The 27,927-nt window shown below is 41.6% G+C and overlaps 1 protein-coding gene across 1 annotated transcript; it reads right to left on the reverse strand.

Annotated features, from left to right (window-relative positions):
- Positions 1-22,767: 22,767 nt before the first annotated feature.
- LOC128450109 (uncharacterized) lies at positions 22,768-26,473 on the reverse strand. Its single transcript, XM_053433563.1, has 6 exons — positions 26,373-26,473; positions 24,752-24,831; positions 24,116-24,388; positions 24,002-24,037; positions 23,402-23,486; positions 22,768-23,288 (listed from the first exon to the last, which is right to left on the reverse strand). Exons 1-6 carry the CDS (start codon positions 26,453-26,455, stop codon positions 23,126-23,128), a joined length of 720 nt encoding a protein of 239 aa, XP_053289538.1. The 5' UTR covers positions 26,456-26,473; the 3' UTR covers positions 22,768-23,125.
- Positions 26,474-27,927: the final 1,454 nt, after the last annotated feature.

The following is a 27,927-nucleotide window of genomic DNA, read 5'->3' on the forward strand; positions in this document are numbered from 1 at the left end:
CGCAAACATAAACAAAAATAAAAGAAAGCCAATAAAAGAAAGCCAATATCACCTCATGATTTATTTTTACCATTCACTTAAAAAGGTATCAAGAGAGTTTGTGATGATGAGGGCCGACGCCTTATACATATGATTTATGCGGCAGAATTATAACTTAACATCCCTTCTCTGTCTGCTGCACCATCCCTCATCGTGTTGTTGTGAACGTGTCTGAGCCGAGAATCCCCTGCCCTGTTGTTCATGTGTGAAAGGCAAACTCCAGAGAAAGTCCAGACCCAATTCTCTGGATATCATCCAGAGGTCATGTCCGAAAATACTTTAAGTGCTTCATAGTTCATCTATTCACAAAGTGCTTCAGGCGACGTCAGGAGCTCTTGGCCAAGGACACTTCAAGCTGGGAATCAAACTGATCCACCTGGTCTCCAGAGGTTTTCCTACATAATGGAGTCAAAATAAAAACTACCCAGTGAGCAGCAGCTCTGTGTTGATGAGTGGTCAGACTGGTTGGAAAAGACAGAAAGGCCACTGCAACTCAGGTAACCTCTTTAGATCTGTTGTGGTCAGTGAAGCATCTTCTAATCTGAATTACTCAAATCAGTTTTAACAGGTCACATTCACACAATGCTTTTATATCCCACATACATCCCCACAGTGCTATTCTGCTCTCAGACATGCAGACGGGTGGAGCTGGAGACTGAACCAACAATTCGCCAGTTTGTAGACGACCTGCTCTACCTAATGAGTCCTAGAGGCCAACCTGTGAGACATCTCTACCACTACACAGCAAATCAAGGGCAATCATATTTGTTGTCTGTGTGTACAGGTCGGCTGTGGCTGAGGGGGTCATCCTCTGATTAGATGGTAGGTGGTTTAAACCCAGTCTTCCCCATCTGCATGCCATAGGGTCCTTGGGCAAGATACTGAACCCTTTCTCATAAAGAAAGTGCTGCCCATAGATGCACTGTATGAATGTTTGTGTTAATGGGTGAATGGCAAAAAGTTTCTGCTTGACCCACAGACTCTATGGGCGAGACCTTGCACACCGTAACCTTGCAGTGCTCATTTCTTTGGTGAACGGTGAACTGTATGGATCAGTCTGCAAATACTGAACGTGAACCTGAGCATCGTTTATTGCACGAGACTGAACGGCACTCGCCTTTTATGGCAAATGTAAAATTAAAGATTTGATTTCTGTCTGACAATTTTTCTTACTTTTAGTTTGAACGTCCCCTATGAAATCATAGAGTTGTGGCCCAAAACTTCCTGCAATCCATAGCACAACATCTTATATTATCTCTGCTTTGCTTCGTTATATATAAGAAAACGTGGCAAAGTAGAGAGGTTTTAATAGGCACCACCATTGAACTGAGAGAAGAAGAAGAGTTTAAAACCACAACCTTCACTAAGGGCCAAATATCAATCTGTAAATGTATATATATTTTTTGTGATAATTATAAATATTGACTGATATGAACCCTACGACAATCGTTTTGAAAAAGCAACGTATCAACAGCGTAACTTTGAGTCCCTCTGTGTTTATAGAGCTGTTGTATTCGAGCCAGAGTCACAACACAGACAGCAGCAGCTTGTGTTTACAGGAAACACATCAGGACAGCGAGTCTCCGGTCACTCCCACTGAGATGGGGAATACACCAGAGAATGCAGTTCACCGTTCAAATAGCTAAAAAGGTGCTTGGATGTTCTGCTTGGATATATGAGTGTCACGAGTCTGATTGGTCTGAATCTGTGGCATCACACTGCCCTGCTTTTGTTGCTGTGAAACATGAACCACTTCATTTTAGGAACTGAAATGCTGCATTAAGCCATCAGAACACTTCGTTGACAGCTGCCCTGAGAGTCTCTGAAGGCTTTTAATGCAGAATTCACATAGACCATCTGTAAACAACAGCAATCACATTATGCAGACTGCAGAGCTGACAGGGCGGGTGAGGAAGGTGAGTCGTTTTCTCACCCTCGACTGCGATAATCCCTCTAATCTCTTCTGTCTGGAAATAGCTGACAATCGATGGCCGCAATGTTCATCCCCATCTGCACAATGAAGGGGAGACCAGGGCAGCTCAGCACAGAGCAAAACCATAATTACATTAGACCTGATGGCTTTTCTTTTAATGAAGTGTGACAGTCTTATTTAGGTGGTGGTGGTGTTGGATGACAGAATTCTTCTGTGCCGAGTATCAGAGGTGTATTCAAGCTAATGAATATAATTGAGACTGTGACACACTAACTTGAATTTACACCGTGGATCCTTAATGAAGATATGTACAAACTTAACCTGCAATAAATATGTCATCCCTTCTATTGAAGATAATCAGGTCATTTTCATTGATAGATTATTCCAAAACCAGATTTGGTTTCCAGAAAAAGCCAAGAAAACACATCCATCACTCATCAGACTCAGGCAATGACTGTTCAATTCCTGCATAAGCATTTATTTGGAGCCTCATTTTATTTTTGAATTTGTCTCTTCCAGCTACTGATAAAAATGTCGTGCTGTTTATTTGCTAAAAGCTCCACTACATTCACCATAGTCATGAACTCTGCAATAGTTGTATCATACTTGGAAATTAACACAATAAACATTGCACTGGGTTGAGTTTGCATGTTCTCCCATGTCCATGTGGGTTTTCTCCAGGTACTGCGGCTTCCTCCCACAGCCATGCAGATTAGGGTTAGGTTAATTGGATACTTGTGAACGTGAGTATGAATGGATGTTTGTCTCTGTATGGTGGCGCTGTGATACGCTGGCTACCTGCTAAGGATGTACCCCACCTCTTAGCGATGTCAGCTGGGTTTGGCTTCAGCTCCCCCCCACGACTCTCTAAAGGATAAACTGTATCGATGTAGGCTGTCGACTTTTATTTTGAAGGACCAGTATGTAGAATCTAGTACCATCTATTGGTGAGGTTGCAGATTGCAAACAACTGAATGTCCCTCCCACCATCCCTGTCTTTCCAGGTAAGTGGAGAACATATGGTGGCCTTCATTTGACATAAACACTAAAAGCGCTCTCTTGTGGCAGTGTTTGGTTTGTTTGTTCAGGGATTTGTTTGTTTTTTCTCATCAGAAGCTGTGAAGACCCGCTCCTATCTATATATATATATATATATATATATACAGTATAAAATTGTGTTTTATATTAAACTGGGCCTAGTGCCTTGTATAAACATAGCTACCCTATTATTGTGCAATCAATACAAAGCTTATCAAATATTACAAGGGTTCATTTATTCATGTTTGTAATTTAAACATGTGCAAGGTACAGGATGGCCATGCCACTGCCTTTAATAAACATACATATTGCATACAACACTGAGCTATTAAAGTAATTCACAGATTCAGGTTTTTATTTTAAACATGCATGTAGAAGAGACAGTGAATCCTCAAGCCATCTGTGGATGGCACACATACTCCCATATTAGTGAGATGTCGGACCCTGATAGATAGCACACAACTTATCTAATCTTGGACAGATGGAGGTTGTCAGGCAGAGGGTCAAATCAGCCTCACAATATGTAGGATGCATGTAAATGTTTATTTAAAGACATTTAACTTTGTGGGGAAATTTTTTTCTTTAAAATTAGAAAAAAATAAAATAATTTAAAAATTAAAAAAATTGTCTAATCAACCAAAGATTTCGCGACCCCCCTGCAGTACCTCCGCGGACCCCCTAGGGGTCGCGGACCCCCTGTTGAAGACCTCTGCTCTAGACACATTCCCTACACAGATTGATTTCTTAGTTAAGAGATAAACAACAATAGTTAATTTCAGAACATACAGTAAGGAAAATGTTATGTTTCAGCTATGTTAGTGAATATGTAACATCTATGCCAGCTAATAAATATTGTAATTATTCTTGTTTATAAATCGTTCGCCTTACAGTCAGAACTCTCTACCAATGTAACACACATTTGGAAAAGTAGGAGAGTAGAAATGATGTGTTTGGAAGACATTAAACATCCAAGCATTTCATCATTTAGAAAAGTGCGGGATCAGGTCTTAAGTAAACCCATCCTCTCTTTGACGAAAACTGAGCTGTACCATTTAAAGGTGGATTCTATAAATCACAGACACTTAACAAATCCCTCAGATCATGTGCCACAGATCACACTTTCACTATGAGGAGAAATCAGGAGCAGATATATTCTCTTTTTAATTGGGAAGAATATTATCAATTATCTGATGGTGTGCAGCCAGCCACAAGCAGAACACTGCTCACCCCTGCTGGCTAACAAAAGAAACTACAACTGACTTGGTAAATAAAATAAAATGAATAACATTTAGTTGCTGTAACAATAGACATAAAATAAAACTATAACTACCCAGTCTGATAATTACTTTTCTTTTCACAGTCTACCAATGCTGTGGATTGTACTGGAAAAGTAAAAAATAAATGAAAAAAGCCTTTGACGGTGACTTGCAGGTAGACAGATATTTATGAGTCAGATCAACTGACTGAAAAGAAGTGAAGCAAATAGGAGCGAGGAAAAGATGATGGTTAACAACAACCATGCAATGTTAAAGGGATAGTCCACCCAAAAATCTAAATTCCCTCATTGTCTACTCACCACTATGCTGATAAAGGGACCACAAAACACTTTTGGATTTTCAGGGGTTAAACAGCATTGCAGCCAAATCCAATCCAATTGAAGGAACTGCTGACCACAATCCCTTTAAGCATGTTTGCACAGGAGGATTTGGGGGAGCTCAGAGGGAACACGTTCTGTCATACCTGCTGTTAACCCATCAGACTTTAAGATGTTTTTAAAAAGCTTATAGAGAGCGCTAATATACGATCCAAAAACGTTTTCAGAGATTTTTCCATGCTGATAATATAAAATAAGAAAATTAGGAGAACAAGCTTCAGGTTGAACTTTCAGTCATGGAGCAACATTGTTTAACTCATGACTGTCAGTGATCACATCAGAACGAAGATACACTCTAATGTTCCTCTACACTGGAAGAGACTTTGGAGAAAGTTACTATCATCTCATAAATCCACTCAGAGCAGATGTTTCCTTTAGACCACCGGGTGGCAGTGTTGCTCTAATAAAAACGAGCTGACAGAGGGGTCAGTATTACTGTCAACAGCTGACTGTGGCTGCCACAGTTTCTTAGTAGAGAGTTTATTCAGCTGCCAGAGAATAGAGGATGTGAAGCACTACATTTAAACAGTCCTTCTCAGAACACCAAACACACGACGAGCCTTTGTCCGTGTTAATCTTTGATTTACAGCTCTAAGGCATCTACTACACTTCTGTCCGTCCCGGGAGGGGGGATCCCTCACGCTTGTCTCTCTCTGGGGTTTCTATATATTCCCCTGTTTTTTTCCTGGTAGATTTTCCTAATATTGTTGAGGGTTAAGGACGGAAGATGTCGCACCTTGTCAAAACCTAAGACACAAATTGTGATTTGTGAATATGGTTTATACAAATAAAATGTGATTGATTTGAAGAAAATGTGTTTGTCCTCTACCTCGTAAAATGTAAGCATGAGTCATATGTACAATATAAACAGCGCACATGATGCTGCACAGCGCCTCTGTCAGCAATGTCATTTAAAATATACATATTTTATTTTAACATGTTTAAAGGTTATGCAGGATATTCTCTGCCACTAAAATTCACACTAGTACAAATCAAACGCTTCATCAGCCGCACCAATGTCACGACTCCAGAAGCAAAGTGTATTTAGACTGTTTCTGGTCCAGCAGCACTGTGGTGGGCAGGTGACATCAGCATGGAGGCAAAGTTTAGCACGTCCAGCTGGGTGTCACATCGCTGCTGAGCTGAGCTTGGGAGTGTTTCAAGAGAATTTAGGGTATTTGGTAAACGGGAACTGGGGGGGCCATAAAATAAACTAAATCCCAAGGATTTATGATATCAAACCACAACATTACAATCGTCAAACGGGTATTTTAGGGTCACAATTACAAATGAGGCAGAAAAATAACAGTAACATAACCCCCCAGTACCATCCCAGGTACAAAATTATGAAGCTTCTGGCAGAAAGCTAGAGGCATGGGGCCTTGTTAGGGGGTTTCCTAACATGGTGTCATCACAGCCCCCTGCAGGAACATAGCCAATCCAAGCATTTGAGGGTCGATTCTAACATTCAGCCGTTCTCTGGTGTGACTAGTGCAGAGATATTCATACATTTATACATTCAGCTCATGCATTTTTAAAGTGAGCTTACATTTAAATAAAATGTACCACCATAGAATTCAACCACACCGTATAATTAAGATCCTCGAGTGGTCATTTGACCTGGTAGGGAGCATGTCAACATCCACATCCTGATGTTTGAAGGAATTTATAAATAATTAATCTTGATTTAGTCAGGTTAAGACCTTAGTTTTATGTTTTAACATCGCATTGTTTGCTGTCATAGCTTTTTTGACCACATTAAAATACAGATTTAAATGCATCTGACGGATTATGATCCATTGGGCAACGCTTGAGACTTGCCCTTGTCTTGAGAAAATAAGACACAAATACTCCACTATATATTTATACTTATAAATAAATAAAGCTGCAACATTCATGCATATTGATATATACAAATGCCTATATACAGTGCCTTAAATTCAATATCACTTTGATTTGGAGGGTTCGGAGGTGGTTCTAATCAACTTAATGATGATGTGCACTAAAGAAACATATACGTGATCTCCCCAATAGAATATATATGTTATATCCTGCTTCTGCCTGCTGGGCTGCACCCCCACCCCCTCTCAGCTGACTGCTCTGGAGATTTATGTGTTGTTGGAAAACCTCCACATGTGTGAAAGACAATCTCTGGACAAAGTTCAGACCCAATTTTTCTGGGGACATCCTCCGGAGGTCATGTCTGAAAATGGCTTTAGTGCCTGGCGGGGGGGGGGGGGGGGGGGGGGGGGGGGGGTCGTCATCACTCTGGCAGGTCTGTGGCTTTGCATCTCTCAAGGCTGATGTGAATTCTGATAGGGTGTAGCTCAGGTTTACAGGCGCCTATTATCCGATAACACAAGTGACCACTGATTGACTGATTGGCAAAGCTGTCTCTATGTGTTCCGACTACCACTCTGCATTCCAGAACCAGAACTTGAAAAGAAGAAAAGTGCACTTAATTAATTGCCTGACATATTTTCCAGTCTTTCATGCAGCCAATTTAGTGGAAGATGTCAATCAGGTGGATTAGGCTTGTTTTTCTGTTAGCCTTGTACTGACAGTGGAAAATGATTAAAAGGGGAGATTATGTGACAGCAAATTTGTGTTGATATCATTAAACTTTCATCATGAACTGGGTTTAAAGCTCTAAATTGCTTATTAACTCAGCTTTTTGTGGCTGCTTGCCTATCAACACTTCAAATGAACCAGATACAGACAGCCCCCCCCCCTCCACAAATCCACCACACTCTAATGCTGCTGTGGAAATATCCCTTGTAATACTGGGAGAAAAACATGTGCATGGATTTTCTCCCCTTTCACCCCCATTTCTTGTCCACGCAGAGGCTTTACAGTCGTTGTCTTTTGTGAACAACAGAGAGATTTGTGTGGTTGTAGATCCATTCGGTAACAATATCCTGTAAAAAGTGATTCTGGTTGTGTTTTCGCTCAGAAAAGGTGAATGATTAAACAAAGCAGGGAATAAATGACTCTCTTTAGAATGACTAACTAACAGGAGGGTAAGGGATCATTTATTGTTGAGGATTTCTGTTTAGCCTGCCTTGCATTTGATTTTTTTTTCTAATGTGTGAGATAAAATATGTAAATATGAATACATTATATAAACATGTTTTTGTACTGTATGTATGTGGGTTGTTTTTTTCAAAGAGACATGTTTCTTCCCCTATAGGCGACCAGCTGGCCGATTCATATAGCGGTCCATACAATGCCAAAGGGAAGTACACAGGAAATAAACCTCCCCACCATGTGAACATACCAGGTCCACCAGCTGCCTGTGCTTCCTCCCTCCAGGCTCTGATGTTTGATCTCAGACAGGACCTGTGTTTGCATTAACATGATTTGATTGGCCGGTTCCTGCACTGCCGCTTGATAAATTGAGCTTTTCTCAACTTGGACCACAAAGTGAAGCAAACGGAACCACAATGCAGTTCAGCAGCACATGACATCAGCCCATTCCAAGTAAATAGGTAGGAGCGGGTAACCAGAAGTCAGAAGCAGGATTTACACACAGAGAAACACGTGGGCAGACATGATACAAAAGAAAGGAGACGCAATCAACCCTAATTATTGGTTTGAACCTTCTGCCTATTATTAAAATGATTATATATTTGACGTCATTAGATAATTAATGAGAGAAGCATCGGTGTGTATGCAGCATGTTTCTCTTGTAGCTGCATCAGGTAGAGTTAGTTTGAACAACAGTTTTTTTTTTTTTTAAATATACCTGGCTATTAAATCTGAGGTGATTCATGTGGGAGGTAATACAACTTCTGAGACAGAAATCAGTTTTCAGTTTCTGGACAATTTCTCTTAAGTTCAAGGTACAAGTTATTCAAAATGTACAGTGCTTTATGTATTTAGTACATTTCTACCAACCCTTTATGCGTAATTATTATTATTATGGATCATTCTTCTCTATTTTTATGAGCATTCCTGGTTCAAATTGTCCCTGGATATGTATTTACAAGGACAATTTACAGGTAAGCTGAACTAGAGCCACACTGAGCCAAAGTAAACAGCCTCTACTCTCATTCTTGTAATCCCACCTTGGCTAACTTGCAATTAGCTCTGGCTGGTGTGTGTGTGTGTGTGTGTGTGTGTGTGTGTGTGTGTGTGTGTGTGTGTGTGTGTGTGTGTGGTGTATTCAGCCTGCAGACCAGGTATCCTACACCATGGGAATACGACTTTGCCTTTGTTTGGTCTGTCAACACATAATGTCATAATTTACTAAAGACAAGAGAGCCTCAGACAGCAGCCGGCCCAGCCTCTGCAGAGGAGTTCCTGTACTGCAGGCTCAGCTTCACCACCTGGTCCACCACACATACACACACACACACACACATATACATACACATACACACACGATGGGGTGGGTTCATCCTCAGGATATATACAGACACAATGCAACATTCTTTGAAACGTAACAAAGAGCAACAAAGAGCTTTTGTTACAGAGTCCCCTAGTGACCATATACAACAGGGTTCAACAAAGACTGAACAACTGATCACATTTCTATATGTGCAACATGGCTGTGTGAACGGTGGGTTTCTGTGCCTCAGTCAGGACTGTAACTAGACCCGACGTGTCTCCAAACTGAGGAAGCGCTTGGAGGAGGTGAATTCAGGGATCTCCCATGGTAATGTTACAAGGGTATCGTTACTGTGTCGTTGCTGTTTCACTCACTTTTTTGCAAGGAACTAGAACGTAAGCCCCTCAAGCGCTTCTCACTTTCTGATATATGACAGAAAACCGTGGCACTCAAATGCTGATGTATTAACAGGAAACCTTGCATAAATATGTAGATCATTGACTCTCTGAAATCACTCACTAATAACTGGATAAATGCACTCTATGAACCCTGCCATTTTATTTAAGTGTCCAAATTCAAGGCGTGTAACATAATGCAGACATCGTCCCCTCGAACATCCACAGGGAGCGCTGGCATCTTTTACATTTGGAGTCTGCATAACAAAAGATTGGGGTTATTGCTGATTCTAACTCGACCATTCAGTCATGAGTCAGACTCAGTTTGAAAAAATCTGTAAAACTTTTGCCCACTGAGGTGAAGTGAAATGGTGGTGAATGCAAGTCAGTTTGTGGTGTGAACGTAAACAAGATTTAGATGTAAATACATATGTCAGATACATGTAGCCGTAGCCGTGTCTCAATTCAGGGGCCACGATCTTCGGAGGACCTGGCGAGCTGACGTTCGCTGAAATGAGACGGTCTGGTTTCTTATTGCATCACCATTGCTTGGGGATGGAAGGAAACATTTGTAGGACCCGTCAAAGTGGAACAGTCTAGTCACGCGGCTATCACCGATCGGTCTTCAAATTTAGCCTCACAAGGATGCGACCCCTGAATTGAGACAGAGCTTGTGTGAGCAGTACACACTTGTGAATGACTATTTGTTTACCTTAGTAACCCACATGCATATCTACCTACTGATTCCACAAACCTCTGTCTGCATGTGGAACGCATATCTCACAAGCCGTTCATCTGACCAGCTGCAAAAGTGTATGGTAAATTATGGAGAAAGCAGTGCTGAGTTTGGTGTGATTTGACACTCGATACATTCAATATAAGTAAAAACTGAATGAACAGGTGACCAGCACAAAAACTACTGCAGTGGTCTGTAACTGGGTAAAAAAAATGATTTGGAAATTGACTCCCAGGACGAGAGCCACTATTAAAGTGGTCAGTCCACATTACGCTCTGTACACAGTATATAGGTTGAACATGAATTGAAAAATAAGAACAGCTGAATTGCTGTGTGGTTGAAATGAATGTCGTGTGCAGCAAACATGAAACAACCATACTTGCCCTCGAATTTTCAAGCCATGTTGGTGTTTGACCTCATTTGAAGTGTATTGTTCCGAGCAGATTAGACTTTACAGTAATCTGCTCGGTTTCGAGAGCTGTCCAGAGTTTGCCGTTCACAAGCAGCAGGAGAATCTCCGGTCAGATGCTTTAACAACAACCCAAAACTCTCCGAAGTATCATGTGAGTGGTTGTGCAGCAGACAGGACGGAGCTTGTGAACTCCACACCGGGATCACTTTTGTTTGTTTACAGCACATCAACACTGGCATCGGCCCTTATCACCAAAATCTCTAAAATCTTGTTGTCTGTCCAGGTTGACATCGTCCTTGATGTCTTCAACGTGTATGAAATCCTCTTTTTCCTTCTGAGATATTCTGAGGTATGCTATTTTTTTTTTTTTTTTCAGTTTTGCATCTGTCAAAAGTCATCAAAACGCCCACTCGCTTCTGCTGAATCCTCCAGATAATCTCCTGCTGTATACGGGCTCTTTCTGTCATTTTATTTGGGGCCTAGCTGTAGAAACTCCAGATAATGTCCACCGCAACCGACTTGGACATTTGCGTTCTCACACACAGTCCCTCCGAATCATTGCAGGAAATTATCCTGAATTCAGTGCATGTCTGAAGGCAGCTTCCGACTCACCCTCGGTCCAGATCTACAGCTGTCTGTGACATCATCACTCCTCACCTAGCAGACAGGACTGATGTCACCCAGAGGAGCTGTGTGAAAGGCAGGAGTGCTGAGTGCAGCGGCTTCTGGGGACTGACATGTCCCCACAATAACACTGCACACCGAGCACCCAGTTAAACTTGAAGACTCTCAGTTGACTCAGTGATCTTTTACTAATGATTTGAATCCCTGACTTTCAAGGGGCAGTACTTCACAGCAGAAATAAAACTAAAATGTTCTGCATATTGTGGATGCAGTAAAAATAACTGGTATCCTGTAAATGTAATGTATGTGGTGAATGTTTGTAAAGGTTTTTTTGGGGTCGGTGATCAGTGAGAGAAAAGTGAGGATTTTATTTTTCTGTGACAGAGACTGGCTAAGGGCAGGAACTCTATCAAGTGTGCCCTGTCTCATTTGCATGCATAGCTGGTGTAGTATTAGCATAGTGATAGAGAAAAAAAAGCAGAGAGAACTAACAGCAGATATTTGACAGCTGATACTTAGGGCCCAATTACAAGCATTCGCCTGCATTCTCCTTTACTCAGGGGCTTTCTCACAGCCCTCTGCTCGGCTCGGCTCGGCACAGTGGGCCTATCTTCAAACTGTCAGCCTGTTTAGAGCTGGAGATTGTGTGTGTGTGTGTGTGTGTGTGTGTATGTTGGAGAGAGAGAGAGAGAGAAGGAGAGAGAAAAGGGGGGGGGGGGGATACCAGCTCTGCACTAATGAGGACAGGGACAGAGACAGCTAGAATCCTCTCTACTGCCTCACCCATGCAGCTCTTCCCGCAGGATGGAGGAATGTAAATCAGCTTTCCATATTCTAACTGAGGGGGCAGGCTGGAGATCTGGAAGGTGAACTTGTGGTTCAAACCATTTCATCAGCCCAACTCAGCACTCCAGTTAACATCATGTCATTTGTACCATGTTGTGACAAATGAGGGGTTAATCGAATTATGCTTTAGATCATGTTAATTATAACAACCAGTCTGACAGAGATTAAATATGAAGGTTACACAACTGTTCCTGGTGTCTCTCTCGTCATCCTCTCTCTCTTCCATCCCCTCTTTTCCACCCTCGCCCCTCTCTCTCTTACCCCAACCGGTCGTGGCACACGGCCGCCTACACTGATGAGTCAGGTTCTGTTAGAGGTTTTTTCAAATGGATTTGTTTCTCTCCATAGTCACCAAAGTGCTCATTGTGGGAACAACTTTTTTTTTTTTAATCATAATTTTGGGCCTCAACCTTATTATGCAAAGGGCCTTGAGAAAATATACGTTGCGATTTGGTCACACACACACCGAGAGCCGAAGGGAGGGATCCCTCTCCCTGGACGTACAGAAGTGCAAAAGATGCTGCTTGTAACATGCAGCCAATTTATTCAATAATTGCAAGAATGTGAAAGCAGGCGCCATCTCTAACCGTATGTACCAAATTTGTGCCAAAGAAAGAAAGAGAAGGATGAATTAATGATCCGATGATGCTAAGGTAAAAAACACACCGCTGCCGAACAGTGCAACCTCCCCTATTATTTTTCATGTACAACCCCCACACCAACCACAGCTACGCCACTCTTCTATTTCCAGTCTTGTCGCCTGGTGCTACATGTGGTTCAGACACACACCAATCACATCACAACTTGTATAGCGGCCCCACATCAATTTATCTTATCGCTTGACGAGAGGAGAGTTGACTGACAGGGCTGAGGATTTGTTGTCAAAGCAAAAGCACCTATTTGACGATGTGTCGGATTTGACCTGAATGCCTACAGGAGAATATATTAACATTCATACAAACTCTGTCTGATAAAGATGGAATCAACACTCATCTACATACACCAAGTGCAGCACAAGAGTCAGGCTTCCCACAGCGATCTAACGTTAAACATCAGCTTGGGAGCTCACAGGTACCGAGCCGACGTCTGTCTTTTCTTGTAAAATGTCTGGTGTAATCAGCAACAAGTTTAGTAGCTGCCGGGAAAATGTTCACATCACAGTGCTTCCTATTGGTGCATATGTGACACTAGACATGGGTCAAATGATGCGCCTTGATGTTTGTCTGCAGTGTGCTTTACACCAGTGTTATCGGTGAAACTGCCTCCTGCATTAAGCTATTTACCTCGCAGCTTTATTTTTAGATCTTTTAAAATTTGTTTTGTACCCGTCGCTTATATTAATATATTATATTAATAATACATTTGTGTTGTTCTTGCTCCCCTCAGCACTTTACGCTTCTGAAACAAGTCAGGAAGTCACCGGTCTCAGCACAAATGGAGTCAAACGTCAAATAAGATGCCCAAGTGAAAACAGTAAGAACAGGAGGGGGGGGCAATGCTCTTGCAGGACATGCCGCCTCCTTTGTATCTGCTACAAGTCAGACAGGATCCATAGGCTGCATCCATAGCATGCCTGTGCCTGTGTAGTCTATATATAAATGGTCATAAAATGTAGATTTGGATCCTTATCCAGACCAGCATTTGGATGGAATGTTAGCTCTGTGTTTTAGTTCTGTATCATTAAAAATCAATCCACTAACACGACACAAAAATAAACGAAAAAAATAAAACATATATAACACAACCATTAATTTATGCTCATGTGTAAACTGAGGTAAACAGGAAGCACATGTCCACTCCACAGTTGGTTGCTTGGTTACAGAAAAATATACTCAGGAGGAAAAGCGGCAGTGAAGAGTAAGATCAGGGATCTCTTATTTGGGAGCGGCGACCATGGACTAGTGAGGACGAATTATAACTGATATGGTGTCAGTGGCTCAGGAAGGTAAGAAGGTCGTACACAATCCCAGTCTCCTCCATTCCATGTGCCCCTGACAGCTGGGTCAGCAGTGCATGAGGGATGTATGATAGAGAAAGAATGTGGGTGAAACAGGTTCAGCAGCATTTCCGATGCTCGAAAATCTCTGGAGGGGCGTGGATACCAGGTGTAAAGGAAGCAACAATGATTTGAAGCTCTTAAATCTAAAATCTGAATAAGATTCAGTATCAGGGTTGTAAACATACTGGGGATCAGCTATGGTGTGTTTTGTAGAAGCATAAATATGGATAATATGAGCGATAAGATAATTTAAATATGAAGTATGTACATCAGACCGTGCAGTGATTGGGTCGTGGGCCTTGTGGATGAGACCAGCAGCAGTTGGGAGATGAGGTTTTGGTCCTGATGGTCCAAAGCCTCCCGCCAGAGGGGAGTGGCTCTAAGAGTTCATGTCCAGGTTATACAGTGATTAAGGAGGTGAGGGTGGACTCTATGATGGCAGTGTTGAAGTTGCCCATTATAGGCTTTGGTTTAGGCTTAAACATAGAAGTGTGGATGTAGCTGCACTATATGAGAAAACATGTTTTTGCTCTTGTTAATACCCAACTTGTTCCAGTGATTTGATTTTGATTCACCTATGTGGCCCCCAGAGGATGTTTTAAATGTGAATCTTGAAAATAGGAAATCATTGGTCTGCATTAATATATTTTGCTTTTCTAGTCTTCACCCCTCAAAGTGCTTACTTGAACTGTGTTCGAGAGTAAATCCTTAAAAAAATGGCTTCTCTCTCTGTGACACTTCTCCTCTGTGTTTACCTTGCCAGCTGCAGCCACTATTTGAACTACTCCGTTAAGGTTGGAGCAGAAAATTAGGCTCAATCTAGGTCTTTCAGATGATGACATGTTTATGTATTTGGTTGTACAGTTACAGTGAGTTGTGTTTTGTGTCTGGTCCTGACTTATTTAAGCTCAGTCTCTACTGGAGGAAAAATGTGTTTGTTGCTGCCTGTTTGGACCCTGCTACAGTTTTCTCAGAAGTTTAATGAGTCTATTCGATAAGGCCTCCTCAGCTTCCCACAATAAATAAATCATGTTGATGGAGAACAAACAGATCTCCTCTCACAGTTTGAATCTGTGAAATTAAATTCAACCCTCGTCACACAGCCACACATCTCAAACAGCTGTTGTAGGTAAGATATAGATGAAATTAAATGCGATAAAGACGACCCTCAAGTATCTCAATTACACAACATGTTATCCTTCACTCCATCTTCCTCACCTGGCTGTACTTTCTCTACTTGTTGGAGACGAAGGTGTTGGATGAACTTGCAGCAGTAGGGTGGCCTCTTTCAACATTCAGCCATGTTGTTTTCTCTTTCAATATACAGCTATGCTGTGGGGTAAGTCAGATTAACTCTTCTGGGCCAAGTCACATGCTACAACTGCTCCATCTCCATTTGAACAACAAGAACAGCCCCTGCAGCCCCAGCATGGAGAGAAATGATTGGGTCACCTGGGATCTCAGTGAAGAACAGAGAAAGAAGCTCCCACAGGACCTCAGGTCAATATCAAAACAGACAACTGCTCCTATTTACAGACCATCACCCTAAGGCAACATCAAACTGACCTAGAAAGCAAAACCTGGACCAAAAAATTGGAGAATAAAAACTACTGAGTGGAATTCAGACTGAGGGCTTTATTTCAACGAAACAGGGAACAAGTGCAGTGGATAGTGCAAGCTTATGGCACAATTAATTTTAGCAATTTTTATAGCCTGAGGCTCAAGTGAGGCCCCTGCTTTGAACAAAGGGAAAAAGGAACTGCTCACCAATTGTGCATCGCTCTCACCCCATGTATCTCTTCTGCTATTGTTGTGTGTTATGGCCTTTTCAGACACAATTAAATTTGCACTTCACTGACAGCTAGGTTTGGTGCACAATGGATTTTCACAGTTTGACGCAAGTTAAAACCTCTAGAGTGTAAGCCATAGGAGATAGCGTTTATTTTTTTATATATGTGTAGTGTTGCATTTTTGCATTGTGTTACAAACCCCATTTTGTGTTTCATAACTGTTTAAGAATGACTGCATTTATTTAGTAATGATGCTAGCTCACAATACAATTGGTAACATGGACATACCTTGGAAAATCTGTCTGAATGTTCTATAAGAGTATGTTTCCTAAACTTTCTTTGAATTGGTGCAACCATAACTGTTTTTCACTATAGCCACATAGGGCATGGTACTAAAACAAGAAAAAAAAAAATCAGCAGATTATTCTCCTGATAATTCTTCTTCACCTCCCCTAGCTTCTCATTAGCGCTACAGTGTATTTATTCACAGATTACGATTATGTAAGTTAATATCTGATATTTTTCTTGAATAAGGTGTAGGGAAGATACTTTCAACACAAGGAACAAACTGCACAAAGTAAATACAATAGACAGGTCCTGAATAGAGGAGAATTTGGCTCTGTTATCTAGGAGTTTAGAATTTAAAATCTAGTGCCAAAGACTGGTCAGTTGACTGGATAAATTACTGCTCACATGAAATTTGGTACAGATATTCCATTGATTTTGGTCATCTTTAAAGTTTCCTATACTTGCATTAAAGGGGACATATATGTGTTTTGCGTGAAATGTCTCACAATCATTCAAAATGTAAATTTGTCCAGTACTGTTACCTGAATTGCTATTCTGTGTTGAATGTGGTAAAGATAATATCTGTTCAGGAGTGTTAGCATTGTGAATGTGTTCATGTTAACATTTTGACATTAGCGCATCCTATTACTATTATAATCTTTTTTATTATAATTTTTTTTTCTTCTGTTCTCCTTTAGATATTTTTCTCTTTAGTCCAGTGACCACTGTGTGGGAGAGGTGGCAGTTCACAAAAAGCTGCATGCTGAGTAGTTCAAACAGTTTTTTTTTTAATGGTGAAAATGATCATGACCATTACTGGAAATAAAATGGGAGTTAGAAAATCTTTCAGCATGTGTGGCCTGTCCTCAAGGGGATTTAATGTACTATTTTAATCTTTAATCTGCTGTATCCACACTAAACTGACAATAAATACACAAATGCTGATACGCCAACTTCTTCTCAAGAAACAAGTATTTAATATGAAAGAACAATACAACTGTTGCCTTAAAGCAGTTAAGCATATTTCCAGTAAGTTTCAGCATTCTTCCTTTGGCCGGTTTCACATGAAATCATATAAATTACATAAACAATAGGGTATTTGGTCGTCCACTGCTGCGTGGAAATTGCTGCTACGATTTCTAACAGATCATATTTTGTGTAGTGCTGGGCCTCAGCCCCTGAGTGACACACATGTTCACAATTAGCTGGGAGACGAAGGTCCGGCTGTGGTCGGCCTGTGGGGAAGGAAACCATGAGTTCATGATAGTTAAAGGATTAAGGCTGTGTTTTAGGAAGTGTGCATGTGTGTACGTGCACGCGTGTGTGTGCACGAGAGAGATATGACGGAGATCCCATCTGTTTCTACATTTGACTGTCTCCTTGTTCTTGTCCAGGCTGTATTGCACCTAATCATAGCATTCTGTAATTCACAACATGGGCTTCCACTGCAGATCTGATTCACACAACATTACAATCCACTGTAAACCTGTGTGTGTGTAGATGATATGAGTACGTCCTCAATAGTGATTGTGGATGTGGAAATATGAGACTATGGCAGCTGCAACAGCTTGGATAATACATACAATACATAGAAAAACTATGAGAATTGGCAACAACTGGCTCCTACGTTAGTCTGCACTCACTCACTCACTGCCACTCCCTGTTTAGAGACCACACTATCATTAATGTCTGTTTAAAAACAGTATGAGTGTGCCTTAATAAGAGCAGATCAGAGAAGTCCTGAGCTAATTTTAACATCAGAATCCGGGTTAGTAAAAGGATAAAGTTCTCATTTAGTTTTCGGTTAAGTGTGAAAGTCTTTACATCGTTTGTGTCGTTAACGTTGGAGTTTCTCTCCGCTCAGTGTGTGTGCATCACGCCTCCCCACATACACAGACGGAGGAGACACATGTTGACAAGTTGTCACATCAAGTGCAGACGTCAACACCAAATATCTGATAGTCCGGTCAAAATATCAGCATTTGCTAAAAACATGCAATTTGGCAACATGCTAGTTTTTGCCAGAACACAAGCAGCCCCACTGTTGCTTCAGCCTATATTTTTCTTGCACAAAAATTCCAATATGGTGATTGTCTTATGTGGAATGCTGAGACTGCCTGGTTCCCGAAAGTAAAACACCCCATAACTAAGAAAAACTAAAACCTCAGAGCACACTAAACAAAACGAAGGCAAGCGAAGAGCCATTTTACTTCCCTGACAAATCCTCAGCTGGATAACGATCTCAAAAACAAACCAAACTGAGGGCTTTCACGTTACCCAGCAGAGGAAGCACAACCACTGATTATGAGAAGCAATTAAATTAGTGTCAACACCTTTTGATTAACAACAGATCCACACTGTAACAGCTGACAACACATTGAGTCAGTCTTCAGCAGGTTAATCTGCATTAAAAATGTAAATATAATGCTAGCCTCCTCCTGATTTTCCAGTTCTGCTGCCCTTATGCATAACTTGTGGGTGTTGTAACGTAGCAAACTAAATGAATCACACTGATTTGTTTCACTCCAACACTGTGTTAATTGATCAATGAATCCTGTGTGTATATTCAGAAAGACAGAGGTAGATGTTACTATACTAGTTATTTTTATTCAAAAAGTTTAACATATTTACAACACATCATTAGATCATTTCAAATATGTACAAAGGGGGACAGGGGAGGGGTTTGTTTTGAGGAGTAGAAAAAGGGTGAGGGCGGGGGCTTCTCCACCTCTTCTCTCTCCTCCAGCTCATCTCGGCCTCCTCCTTTCTGTAGCTCAGTCCCATAGTTGGAGTTTTCTCCTGCTGCAGTTTCGTTTCCTTTCGGCCCTGAAGCAAGCACCTTCTCGTTCTCCTTCTCCATGTTGACCTCCACCTCACTGCTCACTTGTGCAGACTTGCTTCCAGAATTTTAGCCTTGGCCTGACAGTCAGTGAGCTCGGCCAAGCAGTCAACATAGGCCCTGAGGCGAGCATGCCCTTTCTCTACCTCCTTCGTTATGACAACATCTTTGTCTTTCAGCTGGTTTTCCAGCTGCTCCACCTTCTCCGTCAGGGCCTGGATCTCATTCTCCTTCTCCGTCTCCATCTCCCTCTCGGTCTCAGTCTCAATCTTAATCTCCCTCTCCTTCTCCTTCTCCTTCTCCGTCTCCTTCTCCTTCTCCTTCTCCTCCTCCTTCTCCTTCTCCACCGCCATCTTTATGATATCATCTCTGTCTTTAAGATGGTTTTCCAGCCGCCACACCTCCTCCTTAAGAATCAAAATGTTCCTGTTGGCTCGGAGGATTTCGACATTGTAGATCGTCACAAGTTTCTCCTTCTCCTTGTCCTTCTCCTTGTACTTCTCCTTCTCTTTCTCCTTCTCCTTCTCTTTCTCTTTCTCCTTCTCTTTCTCCTTATCTTTCTCCTTCTCTTTCTCTTTCTCCTTCTCTTTCTCCTTCTCTTTCTCCTCTTTCTCCTTCTCTTTCTCCTTCTCTTTCTCCTCTTTCTCCTTCTCTTTCTCCTTCTCCTTCTCCTTCTCCACCTCCACCTCACTGCTACATCCTGTATCAGGCTGGGGTGGCTCCTGGTGCAGCCTTGCTTCCATCAGCTTAACCTTGGCCTGACAGTCAGTTAGCTCAGCAAGGCAGTCCAGATAGGCCCTGAGGCGAGCGCGCCGTTTCTTCACCTCCTTCGCTATGACAACATCTTTCTCTTTCAGCTGGTTTTCCAGCTGCTCCACCTTCTCCGTCAGGGCCTGGATCTCATTCTCCTTCTCGGTCTCGGTCTCAATCTCCTTCCTCTTCTCCTTCTCCTTCTCCTTCTCTTTCTCCTTCTCTTTCTCCTTCTCCTTCTCCTTCTCCACCGCCATCTTTATGAACTCATCTCTGTCTTGAAGCTGGTCTTGCAGCTGCCACACCTCCTCCTTAAGAGCATTAATCCTCCTGTAGGCTGTGAGGAGTTCGTCATTGAGGATCTTCAGAATATCTGGTTTCTCCATGGTTCACCACAGAGAGTAGATGTATCTTTTGAAGAAGCTGTTGGATGAGTTGATGCACTATTTTCCGAAGAAGTTTCTGCTCTTGTCTGGAACTTGAAGTCAAAAGGCTTTAGGTCTGCAGGTGACAGGATGAAATAGTGTGTAAGATTTAGGTGAATTTGATCAATCAAACATTCAATATAAAACAATTGACACAGATAGAGAGACACACGCAGAGAGAATGAGAGAGAGAGAGACAGAGACAGACTGGCTGGTTTAAGCGAGAGATTGAGATTGAGAGTGAGAGTGAGAGAGAGAGAGAGAGAGAGAGAGAGAGAGAGAGAGAGAGAGAGAGAGAGAGAGAGACTCCCCTCCTGCTACGTGTGTATCTGGTTGCCATGGAAACTCAACTGAATGCAACTGCTCTCTCCTCACTGGGAAGAGAGAAATCTAAACTCTGAGTGCACCACTCAAACAACTATAATTCAGAAACTATAAGTCCTATCTGTGAAATAAAGACATCGGGAGAATTCCAAGACTTTGCCGGACACACAGATATATTTGAAATTTGTGAGAGTAAAAAAATGGGACCGTGTGAGCAAGTTATGCAAGTTGATGCTCCTTCCAGAAAAGTTCTCTCTGAAATAACATTAGACCCAATAGAGAGGGATTGTTTTTTTCCTTAAAGGAGCTACACACCTCATGTAATGTGCTCCTAGCATTAACTTAAGCTTCCGTCAACTTGTCCTTCAACACATTCAAACTACACATTAACCAAAAAATCACCAGTACATTTTTTGGGGAAATAAAACTTCCCTCATCAATCACCATGGCACCAAGCCCCTTTGATTTGAATTTGAATCTGCATTTGATTGGCAGTGATGGAAGCTGTTGTTTTTTTACTTTATCTTAAATACTAAAGTTAAACACCAAGGTTAATCTTCCCAATGTTACAAAACACATCGTTTGGTAGAATAAGCTGTGAAATGTGGAAATGTCCTGGTGCTACAGGTGTTTTGTCCACAATGCCTCGCTCTGCCTGGCCTCGGCGACCTAACGCTACTTAGCATCACGTTAACAGATATCACTCATTAAGATAAGCAGCAGAAAACACAAAAGAAGCCAGCAACAACATTTTCACATTTGTCATAAAAGCAACAGAAAACCGCACATTATCAACATGTAACAGCAGAAGCTTCATATTATACAGTGGTTTAATTTCAAACTTGAATAATGAGCCTGAATTGTATTGGTTAGCATGCTGGGTAAACACAGAGAGAGGGTGAGACATGACTTACCTCAGTGAAGGTCAGAGTGCAATAGCAGCTGTCTTAAAATTTAACAGTATTTAAAGCAATCAACAGCCAATCAGAGGTCTCCTATCAAAATACCAACTTTGATGCTGTTCATCAAAGCATCAAAGGAGGTATTGAGAGAGTGTCCCTGTCAATCAAAATAATCTTCTATTTCAAATCTTAGCATCTGGTTGCTATGGTGGTATAACCACCTACTGATGAGGAAGTTTTGCGATCATTTATTTCTGTAAATAAAAACAGGACGTTTCATTTTGGTGGACTTTTAATTGCGTCATTCTTGCAGCATCTGATCTTTAATTTTTTTAATGGCTCCTGTCTTATCACCTTCTTGTCTTAGTATTTATATATATATATATATACATATTATATATATATATATATATACAATATATATTTACATATATGTTTATATACATTAACATATGCATGTAATAAATGAAACAAAATACATTGTTCATTTCGTCGTGTAACTCTTAGCCGCAGTATTTCATCACAAACGAACATGTGAACATTATACAACCCAGGATATTTCCAAACAAAATTCAGACTTAAATAGTTTAAATTTATTTTACCAAGAGGTTCATGTCACACTGTATGGAGAATATTTAAGATAAGACGATTTTCTACAACCACAAATTCCATTGCACAAGTGTTTTGCAGCAGAAAATACCTTCATAGGTGTCTATGGATGAGAGTAATTCAACTCAGAGCTCAAACAAAACCTAAAGAATCACGGAGACGGATGACCAATTACAATACATATGATTAACTGGATATGAAATGACTTCTACAAGAGGATGACATTTTGCGCAGCCCTAGTTTTCATTGAAATGCTTGTTCTCTCACATGAAAATACTTTGTTCTTTAAAATGCACAACAATGTTTGTCAGTAGGACTTCCTGATATCTTCCTCAACGATGAATGGACACACATTCTGTTCATCCACCGACTGCCCTACCTTACACATGGCATGACAGTATGATTTTGAAGGTCGGATTTCAAAAACATCTCAGAGTTAATTTTTACTGTTTTAGATTCTTAGTACTGGAGATTCTTAACATCTTTCTGTCTAAAGTTGATTTTAGGTCTATTTAAGAAGACGTGTACTGTTTGTAGTGATCTATTAATGCAAAATGCAACAAATTGGTAGCTAACATGGTCTATCAATGAGGCCTAACTGGTTTGACCGCTATAGAGGCTGTTGGAATATATGAACTTCATTTGTTTGGTTAATCTTTATAGTTATTTCTAGTTTCTTGGTAGTTGTTTGTTCTGCCTTAAAAGATATAAAACAAGCACGACGATTTCCATGACTTTTATAACTTCAGATGACAAGAAATAGCAAATAACGATTCAAAGGGAGCAAACAACATGGAACCTCGAACAAACACAGGAGAAATGATACATGTAAAATGATTTAGAACAGTCAATTATATTAATGATTAGATAATAAGATATAACAAATACGATCCTTAGTTTCAAAATGTAGTCAAAGGAGAGACGTTTAAATGTGCAAGAGTATTGACATTGACAAATGTGACAACTGAAACAATAACATTTGTATTGGAAGCTATCAAATCTGCACCATCAGCAAATGTAGTCATCCTTATAAATCCTAAACATCTCATTTAATTCAATTAAAAAATATATCAGGTAGCACTATTTTGACATGTGACCATCAAATACTACACATTGCAGCACTGACTGAGCTTTCTCATAGGTTTGACCCAATAGTTAATACTTTCTCTGGGCTTCAGAAGAGAGTTTCCCTTTAAGTGCCACAATAAGAATCCTTTTCCAACAGGTTGGACATCTCCATCCACGACAGGTCCCACTGCACCTCCGTCACATCCAACTTGGTGGCAGGAAGCACCCCTGCTGGAACTTCCTGTTTGGAAACAGGCCAGCAGCTCCAAGTGCAGAACTTCTGGTACCTTCAGGAAAATACAACAGGCAGTGAATCATTTACTTCACCACCTGTTGGGCTTGTCGTTCATGCAGTAGAAAGTAGGAAGTCAAGACGGATGAAGATTTTATAAATACTAACCTGTAGTGACAAACGAGCCAAACAGTCAAAGGAATGACGATCAGAAGTAGAACCCCACATGAAGCAATGATCCATTTCCAGGAACCTGATCAAGACGACATAATACTTGTTTAAATAAATAAAACTGTTATAATAACAACAACAATTGGATTTCCAATCAACTTGGCAGACAGATGTAGTAAGTGTCAGGAAAGGGCCCACTGTATTTTGGTATTAAGCCGATCCAGTCATTTTTTAACTCTTTCTTTAACATTGTGCTTTTAAAACGTTTTCCCAGGGAATAATTCTTGGACCTTAATGAAAACAATCTGCCGTATGTAGAGGACTGATATCTATGAGTGTGTGAAATTTGGTGCAGCTTGATTGTATTTAAGGGGACTGCTGGGCCTTGTTGAATATGCGCTCTACTGAGTCCCATTCTAGTTTCTTTCATCTCATTAGATCCTGAGGGATCTTCCTGATGAAATTAGACCTTGATGAAAAGACAGAGCAGGAGGAGAACCAGACAACCAAAAGGCTTCACTCAATAATGGAAAATGTGTTGATTAATATTGAGTATTTCCTCCAAAACAAGTAGATGTATATGAATAAGAAAAATACCAGTGGAGGCTGGAGTCTCCTCTGATGTGAAGTTTCCTAAAAGAAACAACAGTTGATACGTGACACTGATCCACTTCTATAGAACACACAGCAGAGTGATGATGTTCAGCTGACCTCTGTCCGGTCTCACTGATAACCAGCTCTCTGGACTCTGCAGCTGTCTGTCGTGGGACGCACACCTGTAGAAGCCTTCATCTTCCCGTGTCACATTCTTAAGAGTCATCTTTATGACTCGGTCTGAACCGGACGAACTGTTAGAGTCAATCAATGCTCCGTTTTTAAAGAAGCTGGTTTGTTTGTGTTTGCCGCTCTGATGCTGATAACACAAGGTGACATCGTCATCCGTAAACACAGGGGAGGCTTGGGTCTTCAGAATTATGTCGCCATCTGTGGAAGAAAAATAGAAGGCAAGATTGAACTCCTACTTCTTTTAGCCCCTAAGGATGCTGAATTTTTGCGGGCGCAAACATTCAGCATCCTTAGGGGCTAAGACCCCCCTTTCTTTCAACCCTAGAAACGACCCTGGTCCCACCCTCACTAAACTCTCGCAATTAACCCAGACAGGCAGAGCCTCGATTAGCAGAGGACATGGGGGACGAGTCCCATCGCTCAGCGGGGCCACGTCACCCCACATGCACCGTCACAGGCCGGTAGAGGGAGAAGAGCTCTGCAGGTTGGTTCTGTAGGTAAAGTTTCGCACCAAGAATATTTAAGGTTGCATTTTTAGGTCAGTATCAGAATAGTTCTTACACAAGCAGTGGATGTTCTCAACCTGCCTGTTTGGAAGGGGCTGTTTGGGCCGGTGCTGATGCTGGTTGCACGTTATCTTGCTGAAATTGAGAAAGAAAGAATGACCCTCAGGAATTGAGCTGTGGCAAGAAAAGTCCGACGAACACAAAGAGCAGTTCACCTGTTTACTCAACGTTCAGTGAATCTCAAACTGGAGTATCAGTTTTCATAAAGTAACAAACACAATCTTCAGACACAAGTTTTCAAAATAAAAGCTCTGTAATTCAGCTCGATATAAAGTATTTTAGCAACAAAATTAAGAATGTGCTTTTATTTTGTGGACAAATTGCTTAAGATAATGATTCTGTGAATGGTGTCGCCATGAGGGAGATCAGCATCTGCGACACACACGAACGCTCAGGTCAGTTTGATGTTGTTAAATAAAAAAAATTCATAATTATCAAAAGGATCTGGCAGAGCAGAAGATAAGTTCATCTCGGTCCACAGACTGAGGCACGCTGCCCAAGCCCCTCTGACCGCAAGGCGCTGTTTATACTGTTTATACTGAACCTACTGTGTGTGCTAATCACATCAAATTCAAAACTGCACATGTCAAGTGTGAAGCCTAAGACACGTGTTCCAAATACACACAGACTTCTGGAATCATCAGCTGAATACAATTGGAGTCGAAATTATATATTTTACTATCAGCTCTGGAAATCCAGAACAGAAAAGTTGAACCTCTGCACTAAAAAAAATACCCAGGGCTGTTTCAGCAGATACTGAGAATCACCGCCCCAGGTTGTATTAGCTGCTGTTTGCCTCCCACACTGAGCAGCATTCAGTTGTGGTGTACTTTATAGACAGGGCATGCGAGTGCAATAGACAAAGGTCAAGCTATTTCATTAAAAACATCTCCTCCTCCTCCACAGGCCACTGGGAGCGCTGCCAAGAGCGAGCGAGTGGAATCCCTCCGACACAATCAGGGCAGGAGGGACAGCGGAGTTACAGCGTCCATATGCATGGCCACATTCATACGTCAGGGGCTGCATTATGACCGATGGACAAAGAAATGCGCTGAAGGCAGGGGTGGACTGGGACAAAAATTCCGCCCTGGCATTGTCTGTCCAGACCAGCCCACTACATTATCAACGGACACCACATAGAAGTCCACAAATCTCGCGGCGTCTTCTCTCTGTTACCACCTAGCTCAAAGATGGCAACAAGAAGGGAGGCCACACACAAACCTCTCATGCCAAAAGTAAATGTATTTAACTCCAAATCAAGATAGCTCTAACTACGTAGTGGGATGTGTAAAATATGTTACGCGTCAGTGGTGTTAACAGTGTTTGGATGTGTGAAAATAAGGTGTGAGGTATGTTGTAAGGTGCAGAAGCAAAGAAAAACAAAGGCTGAGGGCCCCATGCCCCTGGAAGCAGCCTTTAGATCTGCAGCTGAAGCCCAGCCCAAAAGGGCAGGCCCAGGGTGACGCCCCTGCCAGCTCTACCTGTGTCTGGAAAACAACTCTTCAGACTCTCACATGTCAAGTGGTCAACCTGAGAAGGACATGGAAACATTATAATGTCTCTAATCATCACAAATTAAGTATGATTTCATAAAACATAAAACATGATAAACTCACCAGACTAGAGGAGACTCAACAGACAAACTTTGGTACAGTGAAGGCAGAGAGTGGAGGCAGACAGAGAGCAAGTCCTCGAACATGGACAGAGGGGGAACAACTCCTCAGGCTCTCACATGTCAAGTGGTCGACCTGAGAAGGACATGGATACATTCTAATGTCTGAAAAATAAAGAAAATGTTTTCCTCTGTCCTGAACCTAGAGTTGAGAACTTTTTGGATGTGTGTTTCTTTTAAAACCTTTTGAAAATTATTATAATAATGAAGTATGAATTTATACATTAAAAAATACATGATAAACTTACAATTCTAACAGTGGTCCCAAATGTCCACATATAAAACAAAGGGAGAACGACTCCTCAAATATATCACAACAACCTGTAATAATTGATAATTTAGTGTACATGATCAAACCATTAAGGATCAACACATAAGCACTCTCATCTCTATTTACAGCTCAGAAAGTTTACTGATGCTATGGCAACAGTAAACGACGTTAGTAGCTCTTAGCTAGCTTAGCTAAATCATCTGAACAATAATAACCCATAATATCACAATTCGGCATATTAAAACCAAATCAAAAACGTTTTCTACTCTGTTTTGGACATGTCTCAAAAATGTAGCCTAGCCAGCCCGAGGCCAACGTTACTTACCATGTCTGCCTCCACTCGCTCATCATTGTCGAGTCCTCCTCGCTCGTCTCCCGGCGCACCTGCTGCTGCTGGGCTGGTGAACCCGGCACCAAACAGGTCCGTCAGTTTGGCACATTTAGCAGCCTCCACCTCCAGAGACTTAGGCTTTTTTTCCCGATGCTTCTCAGCGCCACCCGGGCATTTTTTACTCTTATTATCCATTTTAAGTTTCTGTCTCAGCAGCAGCCCGTCCCGCGACTCCCCCCCCAAAATGGAATGAGGTCCCGCCCCACCCTGGTTTGTGTTGTGATTGACAGCACTGTCAGGGCTCTCTGAGCCTGTCAGCCCATGACTGATTGACAATGACAAACAATAGACCAATAATATGTGTCGATACTGGCAACACACTGCTAGCCCTCTGTAGCCAATTGGCCGGCCCAATTGGAGGGAATTTAGAGAGGAAGAAGAGAAAAAAAAAAAAAACATAGCGGACCAGACCGGCCCACATTGGGTCAACGGCCCACCGGGACGATGCCCGGTATGCCAGATGGCCAGTCCACCCCTGCATGGAGCTGTTTTGGCTGTGCATTGTTAAATCAAAACAGATGGAAAGAACACATCCTTCTTCTCTTTGCCCACAATGCCAGCAGGGTTGGCTTGTGTTGCAACCCTGAAGGTCCGAGTTACACAAAGCCGAATCTTAAAGTGACTGGGAAGACAGACGAACGCCCCGAGGGATGCAGTCGACTGGGATTACTGGGCTGAAGAGTGACAATATCATGTTTCCTTGTCAATTACTATTTACTCCTGTTTAAAGAGAGCTGCATCAACTGTGTGCAGAGACAACCGACACATATCTGTTTCAGACTGTGCAAGTGTAAGACTCTGATTTCATGTAAAAATCATGTAAAGAAGCCTGTATAT

Source organism: Pleuronectes platessa, chromosome 10 (genome assembly GCF_947347685.1).
Source record: "Pleuronectes platessa chromosome 10, fPlePla1.1, whole genome shotgun sequence".
NCBI classification, from domain to species: domain Eukaryota; kingdom Metazoa; phylum Chordata; class Actinopteri; order Pleuronectiformes; family Pleuronectidae; genus Pleuronectes; species Pleuronectes platessa.